This window comes from Denticeps clupeoides, chromosome 7, assembly GCF_900700375.1.
Source record: "Denticeps clupeoides chromosome 7, fDenClu1.1, whole genome shotgun sequence".
Classification (NCBI taxonomy): domain Eukaryota; kingdom Metazoa; phylum Chordata; class Actinopteri; order Clupeiformes; family Denticipitidae; genus Denticeps; species Denticeps clupeoides.
In genome coordinates, this window is record NC_041713.1 from 3570563 (window position 1) to 3586055 (window position 15493).

Consider the following 15493-nt stretch of genomic DNA (forward strand, 5'->3'; position numbering starts at 1 on the left):
TTTGTCAGGCTGCGTGTCGACAGGCCCGCTGAAAAAGCAGCCTCTTTACAGAGAAAGGGGGAAAGGCGCTGAATCGTGGAGCGTCCGTCAGCCATAAACACCCCGGACAGGATGGCTGTCGCCTTCTCTGGTGAGGTGAGCGGGCCGGATATGGAAGGATAACGTGGCGATGTAGCTGCACGCACATCGCCTCTCAGTGAATGAGCGTTTTCGTTCCCCGGTGCCCTCTTGTATCTCTTTACTGACTAATGGGCCCATCAGTCAACTCTCCTCTCCATCTCGGAATGTCCCCCTCAGCTGTTCCCTCGAGTTAACTGCATCGTGCCAAAAAGAGATCTGTGGTCTGGTGAGTATGACTTGGAAAATGGAGGAAAAGCCAGAGTCTCCGGGTCAGTCAGCGACCCAGGTCCAGCCAAAGCAAACATGGGTCACGGAAACACAGAGAATGACCCTGAACATTCTGTGACTCATGCAATCCGCATTTCAGGAGGCTGAAGCCCTTCCATTTTTGAAATGGTGATGTTCTGCACAGATAAAGAACAGTATTCAGTAACTGCACACTCTATTTGTGGCATTGTTTCTATAACCTTATGCAATGCAACGGTTTTGTGTTTATAATGGGAGATTAGAACAACTGCGTAACGACTTCTAGGATTTGTGACCATTCCACCTATCAATGCTGCTTGGACCAGCTGGATGAATGTCCAGGCCTAAACCCTAACCGAAGCACATGAACGGAACCGATTGGGTAAGTGGTACGGATTGGGCATTGACAATCAGGTACTCAGCTGACTTCATTTTATAATGTTGCTGGACCCTAACCTGACCAGCTGAAGCAACCCCAGATCATATCGTTGCCCCCACAGGCTTGTACAGTAGGGACTGTGCATGATGGGTTCTACTGTACAGTAAGGACTGTGCTTAATGGGTTCTACTGTACAGTATGGACTGGATTTGATGGGTTCTACTGTACACTAGGGACTGGGCTTGATGGGATCTACTGTACAGTAGGAACTGTGCTTGATGGGTTCTACTCTACAGTAAAGAGGGGGCTTGATGGGTTCTACTGTACAGTAAGGACTGTGCTTAATGGGTTCTACTGTACAGTATGGACTTGATTTGATGGGTTCTACTGTACACTAGGGACTGGGCTTGATGGGTTCTACTGTACAGTAGGAACTGTGCTTGATGGGTTCTACTGTACAGTAAAGAGGGGGCTTGATGGGTTCTACTGTACAGTAGGGACTGTGCTTAATGGGTCCTACCATACAGCAGGGACTGTGCATGATGGGTTCTACTGTACAGTCATGTGATTAATTCAGATTAGTCAGTTCACGGTTATAGTTCATGTTTAATTTTCCATTAAAAAATTCACCCATAACAATTAGGTCTGGGCTGTTTGACAAAATTATTACAATATACTGTCTCATTATTGAATGATTTGAGTTTTATTACATTTTTTTTCTGATATTGCCAAACTGAAATTTACACAGCAGCTTCATTTACTCCATGTTGCTTTGGCCATAACCAATAGGGTGACCCGATGTCCTCTTTTTGAGACTGAAAATAGTCTCAAACAATTGTCCGAGATCGGGTAATCGCTCAGCCCTGTGACCTCAACACTTGTCAGTTATTTGTCTTGTCTTTCTAAAGCCGAGAGAAACCACGAGGTTCAATAAAACACACAAAAACAAGCAGCTTAAGATGTATTTTATTAATCAGTTATTAAAAACATCAGTGCATTTTTATCAGCAGCTTGTGTATTAATTTACTTGTGTGTGTGTAGCGAGGTGTATAAGTTAATGTCTCATTACATCATTCTGTACAGCATAAAGTTAGAAATCTGCAGAGAACATGCATGGCAATCATCGGCTGCCACCATTGGCTGCTCCACCGCTGGCTCCACCCCCGGACTGGTCTTGCGCTCCTGACATCATGAGGAAGAGGACCAGAGGAACAATGTACATCCACTAGAGTGAGAGAGAGAGAGAGAAAAGGAGAAAAGGATATAAACAGGTTAGACAGGAGGGAACACTGGAAGGGATCACCGTGCCTGAGGACTGGAGAAAGAAATCCCATCATGCATTGGGATACCACCCGCCCTAATCGAACTGCCACAAATGATCACAGTGGGTAGGAAGATCAAAGCCGTCGTTGCATTTGATTCTTGAACCTTCTGACAGAAGCAATTCGCTGCGGAGTTCTGCCTTGCGTGGTCTGAGATCCGGGGTCAGGTGTAGGTCAGAATTCCGAGTAATGACTCCCCCTGAGCTATTACTCATTCCGTCCAGCCACAGCATCATGTATATGTGGATTTTGTGGATGTGTGCCAGTCAGAAAATCACGTTCACTCTGGACCAGATCATTTGAAACCGGTTCTTGATTCCTATTCATAAGTATTACTTTAGGTTAGAAGTCACAAATATTAAATCAGAGGGAGGAATAATTAGGATTAAATCAGTAAATCCAATGAACCACATGCATCTAGGGCTGGGCAATTTTTACTTTTTAGTTTTTGCATGAAATACCGATCACATCTACAGATAATATATTTTGGTTTCCTTAACTGGTTCCAAAAAACTCTTGTCTGACCACGCATGTTAACTGCAATCAGAAACAATGAACATTCAATTAAGTAGAAATGGACTGGAATTGGAAGAAGTTGGATGGTAGCCCAGCCCTACATGGAATAAAAATCGAACTAATATGGCGCAAAGCAAGAAAACAGGTGCGGACACACACACAGACGCACACAAAACGGCGATGGGAAGTTCAGAGGTTACTGGGTGAGTCTGTGGCAGCACACAGTGAGAGGGTCAATGCAAGGACAAGGGGGGAGTCCAGTACTTGAAATCAGTTCTGCTGCCTGTCTCCCCCTGCCGGGGGCTGTGCCGAACTGGTGGCCATGAGGAACACTGCACCTCCCAGAATCAAATACCACTGGAACACAGCACAGACCGGCACAGAGTCAACGAAAGCCCACACCGAGCACGCGGCACAGGTTGGGTATCCCATGAGGCAGCTGGGATCCTTCTGTCGCCGTTGCATCATGGAACACCCAACAAGGTTCGTCTCGCAGTCATCTGCAGACAACAAAACTGAAACACAACATACAAGGTGCTGGGGCTGAAACATTTGAAAGAAAAAAAATTATTATCGCAATTTATTTGACAGATGTTGCGCTTGCGATTTTTTCCCCCCTCAAACTTCACTGACTGTATCCAGCCAACCCAGCATGGCAGCACATGAAAAAAAGGTATTCAAATCGTGATCTCTGTTAAAATCCAATAAATCAGCCATTAATCCCAGATGAATGGTTTAAATGGCATCTACATCAACACAAGGTCTGTCTGGTGCCATGAAGTGAAAGGTAGGCACTTACGTATTTGCCAAAGAAGGACTTCTGTTCTTGAGGATTCTTTCCTTTTCTCTCCATCTCCTGCTCCATCTTCTCAATGAAGAGGGCGGTCTCTGGGCTGAAGACCACGACAAATGAGATTACATTTTCAAGTGTCAGGTCTGACGTGCCAACATAATATTGATGTCAAATTTGACTGATTTTGTGGATCCGCTGGCTTTAATCTCCAGATTCACCATTACCATCTGTAGCTAAACAAAGTCTGTGCTATATAAATAATGACTGTTCTAAGATTTGTCAAAGAAGTGGCTGACACACTTGCCTATGAACCACCATTGTCACCCAGAGTGTCTCCAGGGGGGGACTGTCCCTGTAACTACTGACTGTAAGTTGCTCTGGATGAGGCCGTCTGGTAAATGCCGTGAAATGTAAATATTTAAAAGCACTCATAGGATTAAAGCCAGTGGCAATCGTCTGTGGTGAAAAGATGTCCCGGACAATGTTTTTTTTGGGTGTCCACTCACACCGGGGCAGTGACGGGAGCCATAATGCTCAACGTGGTGTTAAACACGTCCAGGTCCACTTCATCCTCAACCTCCACCCCGCGGCACGCCCCTGGGATGGTTACTATAGAGACGCCAATGAGCGAGCCAGCAACATCTGAGTGGAGGGTGATGACATCACTGAGATGAGACTCCACCAGAGCACACTAAGGAGACAGGGGGAAAAATTGGACCCAAAAATGAGCAATTCACAAAACAAATCTGCCAGGATGACTTTAGTAATAATAATAATCATTTATTCTTATTGATAATAATAATAAATAGAAAGAAAACATAGATACGGATATTTAGAGGAATGGACCTACTGCTCTCACAAAGGCTGTCAGGTAGCCATCTATTTGCCTTTCAGACTGTCTGTCTGCCTGTAAAGAGACTCTGGGTACTCGGATTCTATAAAGACCATCAACAGAAGCAACTTCCTGCGAGGAACCCAGAAAAACAATGTTATACAACCTCTAACTGAGCCTAAAAACTATAAAACATTCAAATAAATTAATATCAACTAATAACAGAAAGATTTTTTTTTATATTTACAGCTTCTGAGACCATTAACCAGGTTCTAAATATAAGTATAGCCCCTCTCACCTTCAACATGTTCCTGTCTTCCTCACTCAGCTGGCCCTGCGAGATGGAGACACCGTTCTCCCTCCCGCCCCGTACTTCCAGAGATCCACGCCGGCGAAACCGTGGAACATCGTCTACGGATGACCACAAGGACAGCTTTTTACTCTTTAAGGAATGCAATACTTCTTTCAATTGTGTAGTTCAATAATGCAAATAATTCCACACAGGACCATATTCAGAGAGAGAGAGAGAGAGAGAGAAAGAGAAAGAGAGAGCTGCGTGGTTATTACAGCAGACAGGACTCACCCATCTCAAATGAATGTTCCAGAGGAACAGAGAAGTCTGCATCCTGCCCGTCTGTGGCCTATATTAAACAGAAAGTAATATATTATGCAGTTTAAAATGGTTGTATACGTAATTTTACAATTTAATAATATTAAGGATATTTACAAAAAAATAAAGACAAGATACTATTATAACTAAAATAATGGCTAACTGGGTGGCACTTACACTTTACAAACACGAACGAATAGACAGGAATAAATAATTTTTACACTGTTATGCTATATAAAATGCTACTGACTGAATTCTAACGTTGTATTACAAATCAGATTGTCTGTCCACCGGCGTACTGGCTAAAATGCTAAGCTAGCACGGAATCGTAAACAGCAAACAAGCTAAACAAGGTGCACAGCACCACGCGACCGTAATAAACGAAAGAACGATTGAAAAAAGGCAGTTACCCTTTTGTTAGTATTACAGTGGACGAATTCTGTGCAGATCAGTAATAAAACTGTTAAGAGGGATGACAGTGGTTGTCTTAACGAAGCCATTTTGTCGGCATTATCGACGTCACCGGAAGCACCAAAGAAAACTACAGCCTGACTACAATCTACGTCATCAAAACGGCGACGGTAGTTACCCGTTGCTTTCAACAGGGGGCAATAGCGCACTGCCAGAAACAGCACAGTTTTTAAACGATTTGTTCTTTCACTGTATAATGCACAATGCGCCGTGCCACGTAATGGGATGGAACGTTTATATTAAATCAGCTCCCTCAAAGATAAAAAATATTATTTCCATTACTTATACTGTCAGACAAGTGAGACCAGTGAGCAAGGATTTATAAAACAGTACTTCAGTAATTGCATCATATCCTACAATAAAAAGCAATCAGCTAATTAAAAGTATATGAAATATAATCATTATATTAAGAAAGGTCTGCACCCCTGCCCTAAAGGATGAAATGAGTAATATTGACTTCAGCTAATTTGAAACAAACCCTAAAAATGCTTATATACTAAGCTAGTAAACAAGTCAAAAGAAGTAATAAGCTGAAAACCTGAACTCTGGCAAATCTACAGACAGATCCAGTTCTGCATGGCTAATCTGGCACTGCTTTGTATAGAATGCTTGGACCTTCAAGTCCGTCCTAATTTTGTCCACTCATGCAGAATGTGGCAGTGGGAATGAGGGACGCAGACACGTTTCAAAAACCTCGTCAGGTACATCAAGGCCCTGTCCGATAACGGGCAAATACAAGTTGGCTGTTTGTTTCATCACCTGCGTTTCCTCTGTGTTTCCATACTTCCGCACACACACACACACACACACACACACTCATTCTGTCACCATCTGAGCAATACTCCTTGTAGATGTTGCTGTTGTTGGTATTGCTCTTCTTCTTTCAAGTCTCCCTTTTTTCTGGATCTGTGAATGTCTTCCAGGCGTCTGTGTGTTCGGGGGTCTGATGACACCTGACATGATTTCTCTCCTTTTTTCCCTGTTTCCGGCCTACAATGTTCCCGTCTCCTGAAACGGGGATGTTACTGGCTCCTCTGGGCAGCGGGCTTTCTTCTGAGGTAGATCAGGACAGGAGCAGGCAGGCTGGAAGGGGTGGTGGTTAACATTAAACAGAATAAGGCCGCACAGGGCAGTGGTGACCTAGGGGTTAAGGAAGCGGCCCTGTAATCAGAAGGTTGCCGGTTCGAATCCTGATCTGCCAAGGTACAGAAGTGGCTGCCCACTGCTCACCAAGGGTGATGGTTAAATGCATCACTGGCTATGGACTCAAATGAACTGAATTTAGTGAAGATTTACAGTGTAGAAAGTTTAGATAGTCATGTAAAAAAAAGGCAGGTGGTTAACGTGAAGGTATTTGCCGCTGATCGTCTGGATTATGTTTGGTAAATCATCACCCATCTTCGGATCAGCATTTTTTGTTCGAATTACTGTCTCTCGTTTCACTGCCCAAGCCTCAGCTCGCAGGCTACTTATTGTTAGAGCCTCACCATCTGGCCATCCTTTTGCCTTCTCCCACTCCCTCCCTCACCACCTAATCTCAAGTTGCAGCGACTAAAAATAATGCAGTCGTCAGTCTTTAGCCATCTTTCTGTCTTAGGGCACCCTTGCCCAAATTAAAGTTCAAAGGAGAAGGCAGAGCCGCTGTGCAGCATCGGGCCAGGACGCCTGGCACTTGCGCTGTGGAAACAGCAATAAGAGCCTGGTGGTTGAAATGTGGGTGAGGGCATCTGGGGACGTGGAAAACTGTCAATGAAACGGTCTTTTGGTTTCACACATGTTGCAAACAAATCTCCGAAATATAAAGACACGGCAACCTGTATTTGAAATTTGCAGGGAAAGATTGACCATGAAGTGCTGAGAAAAGTGCACCAACAAAACATGTACTATCATGGAATTTGACCAAATCCTGAATTCAGCACGCACAGGTCCTTGATTCAGGTACACGCCTGTTTTAAGGTACCAGACCCAGGTAACCATCCCATGTCTCTGAAGGCATTAAGCATCTTTTCCGTCGGTTCTTGTCCTTTCTCCGTCTCTGTTACTCTCTCCTCCACCGCTCATCTGTCCTTTTACAACTTGGATTCCCTTAAGGTCTCAAGTGACGCTGGTTTTGTCACCATCTCCCTCTGTCTCTCCCTCTGACCATGGGAGAAGGGTCTTGTGATCCAAGGAAGATTGGGTGGGTGGGGAAGGGGGGCATAAAAAGGGATGAAGGAGGAAAAGCAGAGAGACTCGAGGACGTGGGTGGTGGAGTTGCACGAGTGCAGAGCGACCGACAAGCGCAGACTGAGCCATGCCTGAACCCAAGAAGCCAGGTGAGCAGGAAGACACCTTCAGCTTCTCTCTGGTCTCGCTTTCTATCTAACGGGCTTCTGTCGCAGTCCAAAAGACTAAGACTAGGGCAGGAACATCTCCTTTTTTAACACCCTGCGAGTGAGGGACCGATAGACGATTCGCTCAGCTCTCAGAACAGAATACTACATTGTGATATCGTGATGAACGACAGAGATCAATGTGCCTATATGTCTTTCGTTTTAACCCGCCAAACTGCATGGACTACGTATTTGTGAGATGGGTTTCATCTAAAATACACACATACACGTCTAACAGTCCCAGTAACAGTGAACCGGGAGGAGCCAGGAGAGGGAAACATAATAACAATAGATCAGTTTTTATTTGTATTAATTTGCAGTAACAATGATCAAAGGCATGGGATGGGAGTGGCTCGTGTGAGATTGGGACAGGACGTGGGAGTGGGACGGGCCGGGAAAGAACATCCACTCCAGCGTGGGCCACATTTCATAGCTGCATTTTTCAAATACGACCGTGTTTTCAGGCTGCCCCAGTAAATGTAAAGAAAATTTATAGCCAGTAGTTAGCGGTGATTGTGTGTCTTACTTTTCAGCAGTTGCCCTGTGTTGGTGTAAATCCTGGGGCGCCAGGTAATCTGATAAGACTCCTCAAAGAGCATGAGCCGGCGGGAGGGCGGACGAGGGCGCGTGGGGAGTAGATATTAAAGACTGAACTCCAATTGAGTTTGGACTCAATTCAGAAAAAACAACTGGTTGAATAAAGTTCCTCGTTTAATTCTTTGGTCTCTCCAAAGAGTAAAGTAAACAGGTCATTCTTCATCGGTTAACAGTGGATGTTACACCCTCATTTACAATCACCATGGCTGCAGCTGCCACATTCAGCATTCCCATCCACGTACAGGGCGTGCAATAGAAAATCAAAAGTTGCTCAGGTATGTTGATATAAGTAATGACATTCGCTAGTGGCAAGCTACATCATTCACTTAATGTGGACTCCTGTATTTATAGGCCTTCATTTCCCATTTGTTTTACTTTTGCTGCTTTCAGCACCTGCCAAAGTTCGTTTTCTTGAATTGACACCACTGATCTTTAAATCAGTTAAATAAGCATGCACACGCACACACACACACACACACACACACACACACACACACACACACACACACACACACACAGACTTTTACTTATGCATGACATCACATATATCAGATTACTCGTGCAAACATTGCTCACAATGCAAACTATAGACGCTGTCATCAAGGTTGCCAGATCTCAAGCAGCCATCTCTCTTCCCATTTGTTCTACTTGCCTTGATTTTTCAGAAGCATGCTACACATATTACTGTGTTATTTTTTTTAAAAGAGTGAGTGCACTAGAAAGGCATAGCTTTGATTGGCATTGAAAATGTACTTGCTTAAGTTTGGATAACCTGGCAACACCATCTGTATCTCCCCCGACCCCCCAAGGCTCATATGTCCCCTCTCCGTCCTGTGAGAAGTGTTGACTCCCATGATTAAGACTGTCTGCCACCCCGAGACTGCGGTGACACCCAGAAAGCACGTCTGTTTAATAAACAGCCGTAAGAATAGAATAGGCGGACAGCAGCAGTCGGGAGTGAGTGGATAAGTGTGGGCTGATATTCCCCATGAACACAGACCGGGATGGTTGGAGTTGAATAATTCAGTTGCACCTGTTATTACAAAAGGCTTATTGGCTTGATGTGTAGATTTGACCCCCAAGTTGGGTTACTGCACATACGTTCCCCCATGCCCCAGTGCACCGATTCTGATTCAAGATTCTGGATAAAGATTAAAGATGAACATAAATAGACAATACAGCTGGGTCATTGAGAGGACACTGTTTTATGATCGAACTGGGTTAAAAAAAAACCTGATTCATCACAGGCCTGTTCACAGGCATTTTATTCCAGTCACAGGAATGACTTGGATTTCCTGTCTGTCAGTTTATATCTACATCAAGTCCATGTCCTGTCATCGGTCCATCCTGCAGCCTTCACTCATCCTGGCTGAAATACCTCCAGGGAATTTCTGACTTCAGGACGCTCCCGCCATTCAAAGCGAACCGCATCACCACCCCTTCCTGGAATGGGGCAAGCTGAGCTAATTACACTCGCTAATTGCATTGCTACACAAGGCCGGGATGCCCACTGGTTCCACTGGACAGATGATCTTCTGAAAGACTGCACCCTCTCCATGCTCATCACCATCCCCAGCAGCCATCGGTGACACGAGCGCTGGTCATTAGAGTGCAGGCGGTTCACTACTACACCCGGGTTGATGAGCACCCGCACAAAACCTGCGCATCACAGTCAGGGTCCGCCAAGATCCACCCAGCCTCCTAATCCGCAGGCAGCGGTGGTGAAACAGAATCTTTTTCCCTTGACGCCGCCTTTGCCAGGTCAGCCCTGGACAGGCTAGAGTTACCTCATGCCAGCACCCTCCTCATGCCCCCACCGGCATGCACCATTCCTGCAGATGAATTACAGACAGATGGAGAGTCTCGGCATTGATTTAATAATAATGGCCACAATATGTTATTTACCAAGCCATCAGGAGAGTTTTAACATTTGCAGTTCTCTATCTTTAGATTAGGGGTGGTAGTAGCCTAGTGGGAAACACATTCGCCTATGAACCAGAAGACCCGGGTTCAAAATCCCACTTACTACCATTGTGTCCCTGAGCAAGACACTTAACCCTAAATTGCTCTGAGGGGGGACTGTCCCTGTAACTATTGATTGTAAGTCGCTCTGGATAAGGGCATCTGATAAATGCCATAAATGTAAATGTAATGTAAATGTAGAACCACACCTTAATAGTAAATTATTTAATGGCTTCATGTTGGTTAGCTGTGGCGAGTAGGGCTAACGTCATGCAGAAAAGGGTGAACGTTGGATTCGGCTCTGCAGCAATACAGCCGTCTTTATGGCCGGCAACAACAGAATCTTGATTTGTAAAGACGCAATTACCTTTATGGCACCGTTGTTAACGTTGTCTTACTGTTTAACAAGAACACACAAAGGATTTAGGCTACTTTGCGCTGTGGCTCCCATGACGCATTTCCCAACGCAGTTAGCATTTAGCTCATTTCAGTGCTACAGTATTTTTACATTTGGTTACAGAGTCTCTATTTGCCACATTTACACAAGTTTATTTTCTATAACATTTCAAAGGTCTTTCCTAGCGTGGCTTTGTGGCTAGCTTGCTACTCACTTGAAAATTAGCTAGCCAACAATTTGCAATGGGCAAACGGCTAGAAACATTTTTAAGAACACATTGCTGATTTACTTTTCTAAAATCTTTAGAAAAATTATTATTTTCACTAACATTTCCAACTAACTTTGGAGCCAACTCTCCTTGAAAGTTAACTAGGCCACGGGTTGTCTATTAACAATTCATATTTTAAACATTTTCCCTTCAAAACCTCTGATATCCCTTATTTGCAGTGACCCTACAGGCCCTGCTGGTAGATGCACAGGCCACAATTCTAAAATTACAGTCTAATCAAACCATGGTGACAGCTGCTTTGATGGCGCCTAGGTTACAGAAAAATATCGTCACCAAACATTCTTTTTCTTTTCTACCGAACCACGGCCGTAAATAGCAAGAGCAGCTGTGACAACTACTGACCAACACCTCTGCTGTATTATAACACAGCTAGTGCGACAAAGGCCTGGCTTCACAATACGCCAGGGCTTAGAAGGCACCATCTAGACCTAGACCAGCCTAGACCAAAGATATAGTGACTGGCCCTCAACCACCCATCCAAAACTGATTCTCCAGTTTCTGCATTGAAAACATGTATTTATGACCGGGGTGGCCCTGTAAATCACATCAGCGGCGCTGTCACAGCGCACAGGCCAGTGATAGAGTGATGTATCGGTCCGGTCGGCTTAAGTGTACCCCCCCCCCATAAAACAGTAAAAGCTCTGCAGCCGACTGCAGCCGGAGGGTCGTGGACTCAGGCCAAGTTCCTTTAATGCCGCTGATACTCACCCACACACGGCGCACTATATATAATTTCTTTAAGGGCCTACCTTGTGCCTGGGCCCAGTGCGCAGCGCCTCTGCTGCTTTGCACGAAGGGGCTGAACGACGTTAAAAATACACCCTCGTCACACGCGTGAGCATCCTGTCCACTTGAATGAATCGCTCGCGAAAGGACGTGTTTTCTCATCCAGCATCTTTCTAATCTGCGATGATACAGCGAGAAACTGTCCCTGTAACTGTCGCTCTGATGTAACACGTAACATGTCAATTACAACGTTCGTGTTTGAGGGTTTGGGCTGGAACGCATTACAACAATTTTGAACTGTAAATGGAAGGCAGTGTGTGTGTGTGTGTGTGTGTGTTAGGGAGGTGAAGAAGTCATCCGGTGCACGCAGACATTAACACACTGTGGCGTTGGCGCTCACGTTCACATAAACACTGCGACGTGATTGGTGGCTCCTTGTTAACATGCTACCTACTTACAGAAACATCCTGGAATTACAGCTAATCACTTCGGATCGTATCTGCCGTAGACCAGGGTCTTTAAGCTCGGCCTGTTTGATGGGGGCCGAGGCGCGAACGGCGCTCCGCAGTTGGGGATTAATGCAGCGCCGCTGCTGAGCGTGGAGGAAGGCTGAGAGGGAAGAGGAGTAAATGTCAGGGGGGATTAACCAGGCGCACATTCCTCAGAGGTTAGACTGCACACTCATGCCCTCTCCAACTTCTTCTTCTTTTTTTTTTTTTTTTTTTTTTTTTTTTTTAACATATATTTGAATACGGACACAGGCCTTCATCATCTGTCCAAACAAAGTGCTTCAAAGTGGTTATATAATGAAATAGAGGCGGAGGCCGTTATTTATAGAGACATATAACGATGAATAAAGATACCTCTCACATTGGAGTGGTGCCTTGGGATAATTAGTGTGTTTTAATTTTCAAGATTTAAAGAGAAAGATTTGCTAGAAGGTATGAATTCTGTGCTTCTGTGCTGCAAGGTCTCTGAAGGGTGATAATAAGATTGCTCACACTTCTGGGTCTGTTCTGGTTATTTTCTTGCTAATATAACGGCATTATTATAAATAAATAAATAAAATAAAAAAACTGCATCAGTTCAGCCACCCTGGATCGGGATCATCAGTTTGCTCCAGCTCCAACTCAGAATAGCTTCTACTGCTTTTACTCCAATTTAACACCTGATATAGAGCTACTGATGGAGTGTGTGTGTGTGTGTGTGTGTTTTTTGTGTGTGTCTGTCTGTGTTTATGAGTTGAGGTTAAAATCAGAATATCCTATGACATGTGCTGACAGGTTGTAACCAGAGAGCACTTTGGGTGGAAGGGCGGAGCTCTGAAATCCAGGATGCGAGGGATGAGACGGTAGTCATGGATAAACAATCGTGCCCCACCCCCCCAGAATCTGCACTCCCCCCATGTTTTACAGCACAGGACTAATTTGGACAGAGAGATCTCAGGGGATTTTCTCACTTTCCAGCCTTAGTGCTGAATCAGCGCATTCAGAGGGAGGCGTTTCAGCAGATCGTATGAAGCTGGAGGTAGCCCAGGGACTTGTAGATCCGCAGCTTTCTCCATGTCGGGATGCTTGGACAGAGATAGCAACATCACAAAGAGAGGGGACAGAAGTGGCAGAGTGGAAGCCTGAGGGTTCCCAGCGAAAGCAAACTCTTCTTCTTCTTCGAAAAGAGTGCATTTTTAATTCTAAGAGGAGGGACATAATTGTCAACATAATGGACAATAAATGCTGTATGCCTACTAAATCGCATATCTCTGCAATTGTAGGCATAAATAAGATGGCCACGGCATTCGACATCCCTACAGATGGACTAAAATCAACTTTTTTGTTTTTTTTTGCAGCCACATGGTTAGACATACAAAGACTCGTAGAACATGCCAAGACCAACATTTTGACATATGGCTTGCCTCTGCTTGGCTTACAGATCATGCACAATGTTGAAAAAAAAAAAAAAACTTTCAAGAAGGGAAAAACTTTATTTATTTATTTATTTATTTTCCCCTTTTTTGGTGATTAATGCGGGTCGTACTGGAGCATGCACACCAGAAAGCTATATATATATATATAAATTTGTACTCTATTGTGTGAGGTGTGCTATTACTTTAATAAGAGATCTGAGTGGGCGTGGCCGGGCCATTAATGGTCAAAGGGTTAAATCCCTATAAAAATGCATTGAATGCTAATTTTAGCATTGGTAGCATTTTAAAAACACCCCTGCTCACACATGTTTAAAAAATTTGGATCTCGCCTCTCTCGACGTGTGCGTACTGTCGTTTGGACCCGTCGTCCTTTTTTCCGGCGTCCCTATTTCCAGTGAATCACATTCAGGTTTGCTCTCATTATGGTCTTGTGTCCTTCTTGCACATGGTTCAATCAAAACCCAACAAATTTTGCATGGTGGGTCAGACATACACCCTGAACAAGTAAATGGGGTTGATTCGAACCCCATTCTAGCATCCGGGGTGTACATTTGCATTTGCTCCATTGAACTTGAATGAACCCAAGAATGAACCCCGGACGGGACTGTCAAAGTTTCTCCAGGAATTTTGGTTTCTAGTTATTATATTATTGTTATTTTGTAAACTTGAATACTCTACATCATTTAAGTGGCCGCATTTTTTCTTCTTCATTGTAAAGAAAATGCGTCCAAAGATTACTTTGTCTTTTTATCCCATCCATCTGCTGACCCACCACAAGTGTCCTGAAATCTAAATAATGCCACAAATGGTGATTGAGGAAGTGACATCATCTGTGTGATTGGATCAGAGACACAGGAAAAAGAAATACAACGCGATTAAATGAGCGGAAATAACGTCATTTTAGTATAGTTTTTATTCTGTCAACCATATTTAGTCTTGTTTTTATTTGTCAACAAATAAAGTAAACAGTAAAAGTTTAGATATAAAATCAAAGATATTGCTTGGCTTCTGTAACCCATTACCAGTAATAGCGTAGCCTAATAAATGGCACCATCTATCTGTATTGTGTTTGTTGTCTAGACAGCATCACTTTTTCAGATGCATTTTTTATGCAAGTTTTGTATTCCGGCCTCAATGATTACGGACATTTATTCAACTGTGACAACGTTAAAATCACAAGATGTAGGGTGATTAGAAAAAATTTGAGTTTAATTTGAGGGAGCTTAGCGTACCTTCTCAGTTCACTTCAGTATTCACGCGACAGATCCACAGTAGACCTGTGACCAATCCATTTACAGACAAGGTTCAGAGCCAAGACCTGGAACTGAGGTCAGAGGAAGCATTTACAGCCTGGCAAGTCTCCTGCCACCCCGTTACCTCCTCACCCCATCGCCAACCACCACCCCCGAGACCTTGAGCTCAACCCACTCACACTGATACCCCATTAACCGGCAGCAGTCTGAAAGACAAACCTTATCAGAAATAGAGGTGTCGGCCCTCGCCGCATGCCACGCTGCCGTAGCGCGACCCTTGGGGGTCAAGGCCAAGTTTGGGATCTTGTAACCCAAGCGCTGAAGATGTGGGATGATCACTTGCCCAGAGCATTGGGGTTAATTGTGGATCGGTGTGAGGGAGGTAAGGCGAGGAGAAGAAGTTATGAGTGAAACTGGACAGGAGTGTTTTGATGACCCGTTATCACGTGGACATCAGCGTCCAGATCTGGAGCACCCTGCTGTCTTTACCTGCTGCTGTCTACCTCTATCCCTAACAATGAGGTTCGCTTGAGGCATTTAGCTCTGGAGTGATGGTTCCAAATGCTTAAAGATATGCTTTCAGGGAAGAATCTTTCCCCACGCTATCACCTTACTAACCAGCTGAACTTAGAACCCCACACACATTGCAGGTTGGTATTATTTCTGTAATCTTTGTATTTTTCT

At 44.3% G+C, this 15493-nt stretch overlaps 2 protein-coding genes across 8 annotated transcripts in view; one reads left to right on the forward strand and one right to left on the reverse strand.

Annotated features, from left to right (window-relative positions):
- Positions 1–1695: 1695 nt before the first annotated feature.
- emc10 (ER membrane protein complex subunit 10) lies at positions 1696–5363 on the reverse strand. 2 transcript variants are annotated; one of them, XM_028986985.1, is made up of 8 exons: positions 5229–5363; positions 4792–4849; positions 4507–4619; positions 4227–4340; positions 3883–4067; positions 3383–3476; positions 2848–2940; positions 1849–1970 (listed from the first exon to the last, which is right to left on the reverse strand). In XM_028986985.1, the coding sequence occupies exons 1-7, from the start codon at positions 5316–5318 to the stop codon at positions 2854–2856; spliced, it is 741 nt and encodes a 246-aa protein (XP_028842818.1). In that variant the 5' UTR covers positions 5319–5363; the 3' UTR covers positions 1849–1970; positions 2848–2853. The 2 variants fall into 2 exon arrangements, with proteins under 2 accessions (XP_028842817.1, XP_028842818.1); XM_028986984.1 differs by lacking the exon at positions 2848–2940 and having other exon boundaries at positions 1696–1970.
- Positions 5364–7480: 2117 nt separating this feature from the next.
- The window catches only part of mybpc2a (myosin binding protein Ca), a 28501-nt gene continuing 20488 nt past the window's right edge, over positions 7481–15493 (forward strand). For 4 of the 6 annotated variants that reach the window (XM_028985391.1, XM_028985392.1, XM_028985393.1 and 1 more), the window contains exon 1: positions 7481–7604. In XM_028985391.1, the coding sequence (XP_028841224.1) occupies positions 7583–7604 (22 nt within the window). In that variant the 5' untranslated portion in view covers positions 7481–7582. The remainder of the gene's footprint in view (positions 7605–15493) is intronic. The other 2 variants (XM_028985394.1, XM_028985395.1) reach the window with 1 other exon arrangement.

Excerpts from the sequence above, each read along its gene's own strand:
- emc10 (XM_028986984.1), bottom strand. The coding sequence starts at position 5,318 with ATGGCTTCGTTAAGACAACCACTGTCATCCCTCTTAACAGTTTTATTA. Across the intron at positions 4,850-5,228 it reads ACTGTAATACTAACAAAAGG|GCCACAGACGGGCAGGATGC; the intron begins GTAACTGCCTTT and ends TGTTTAATATAG. Across the intron at positions 3,477-3,882 it reads GCTCCCGTCACTGCCCCGGT|CCCAGAGACCGCCCTCTTCA; the intron begins GTGAGTGGACAC and ends CGTGGTCTTCAG.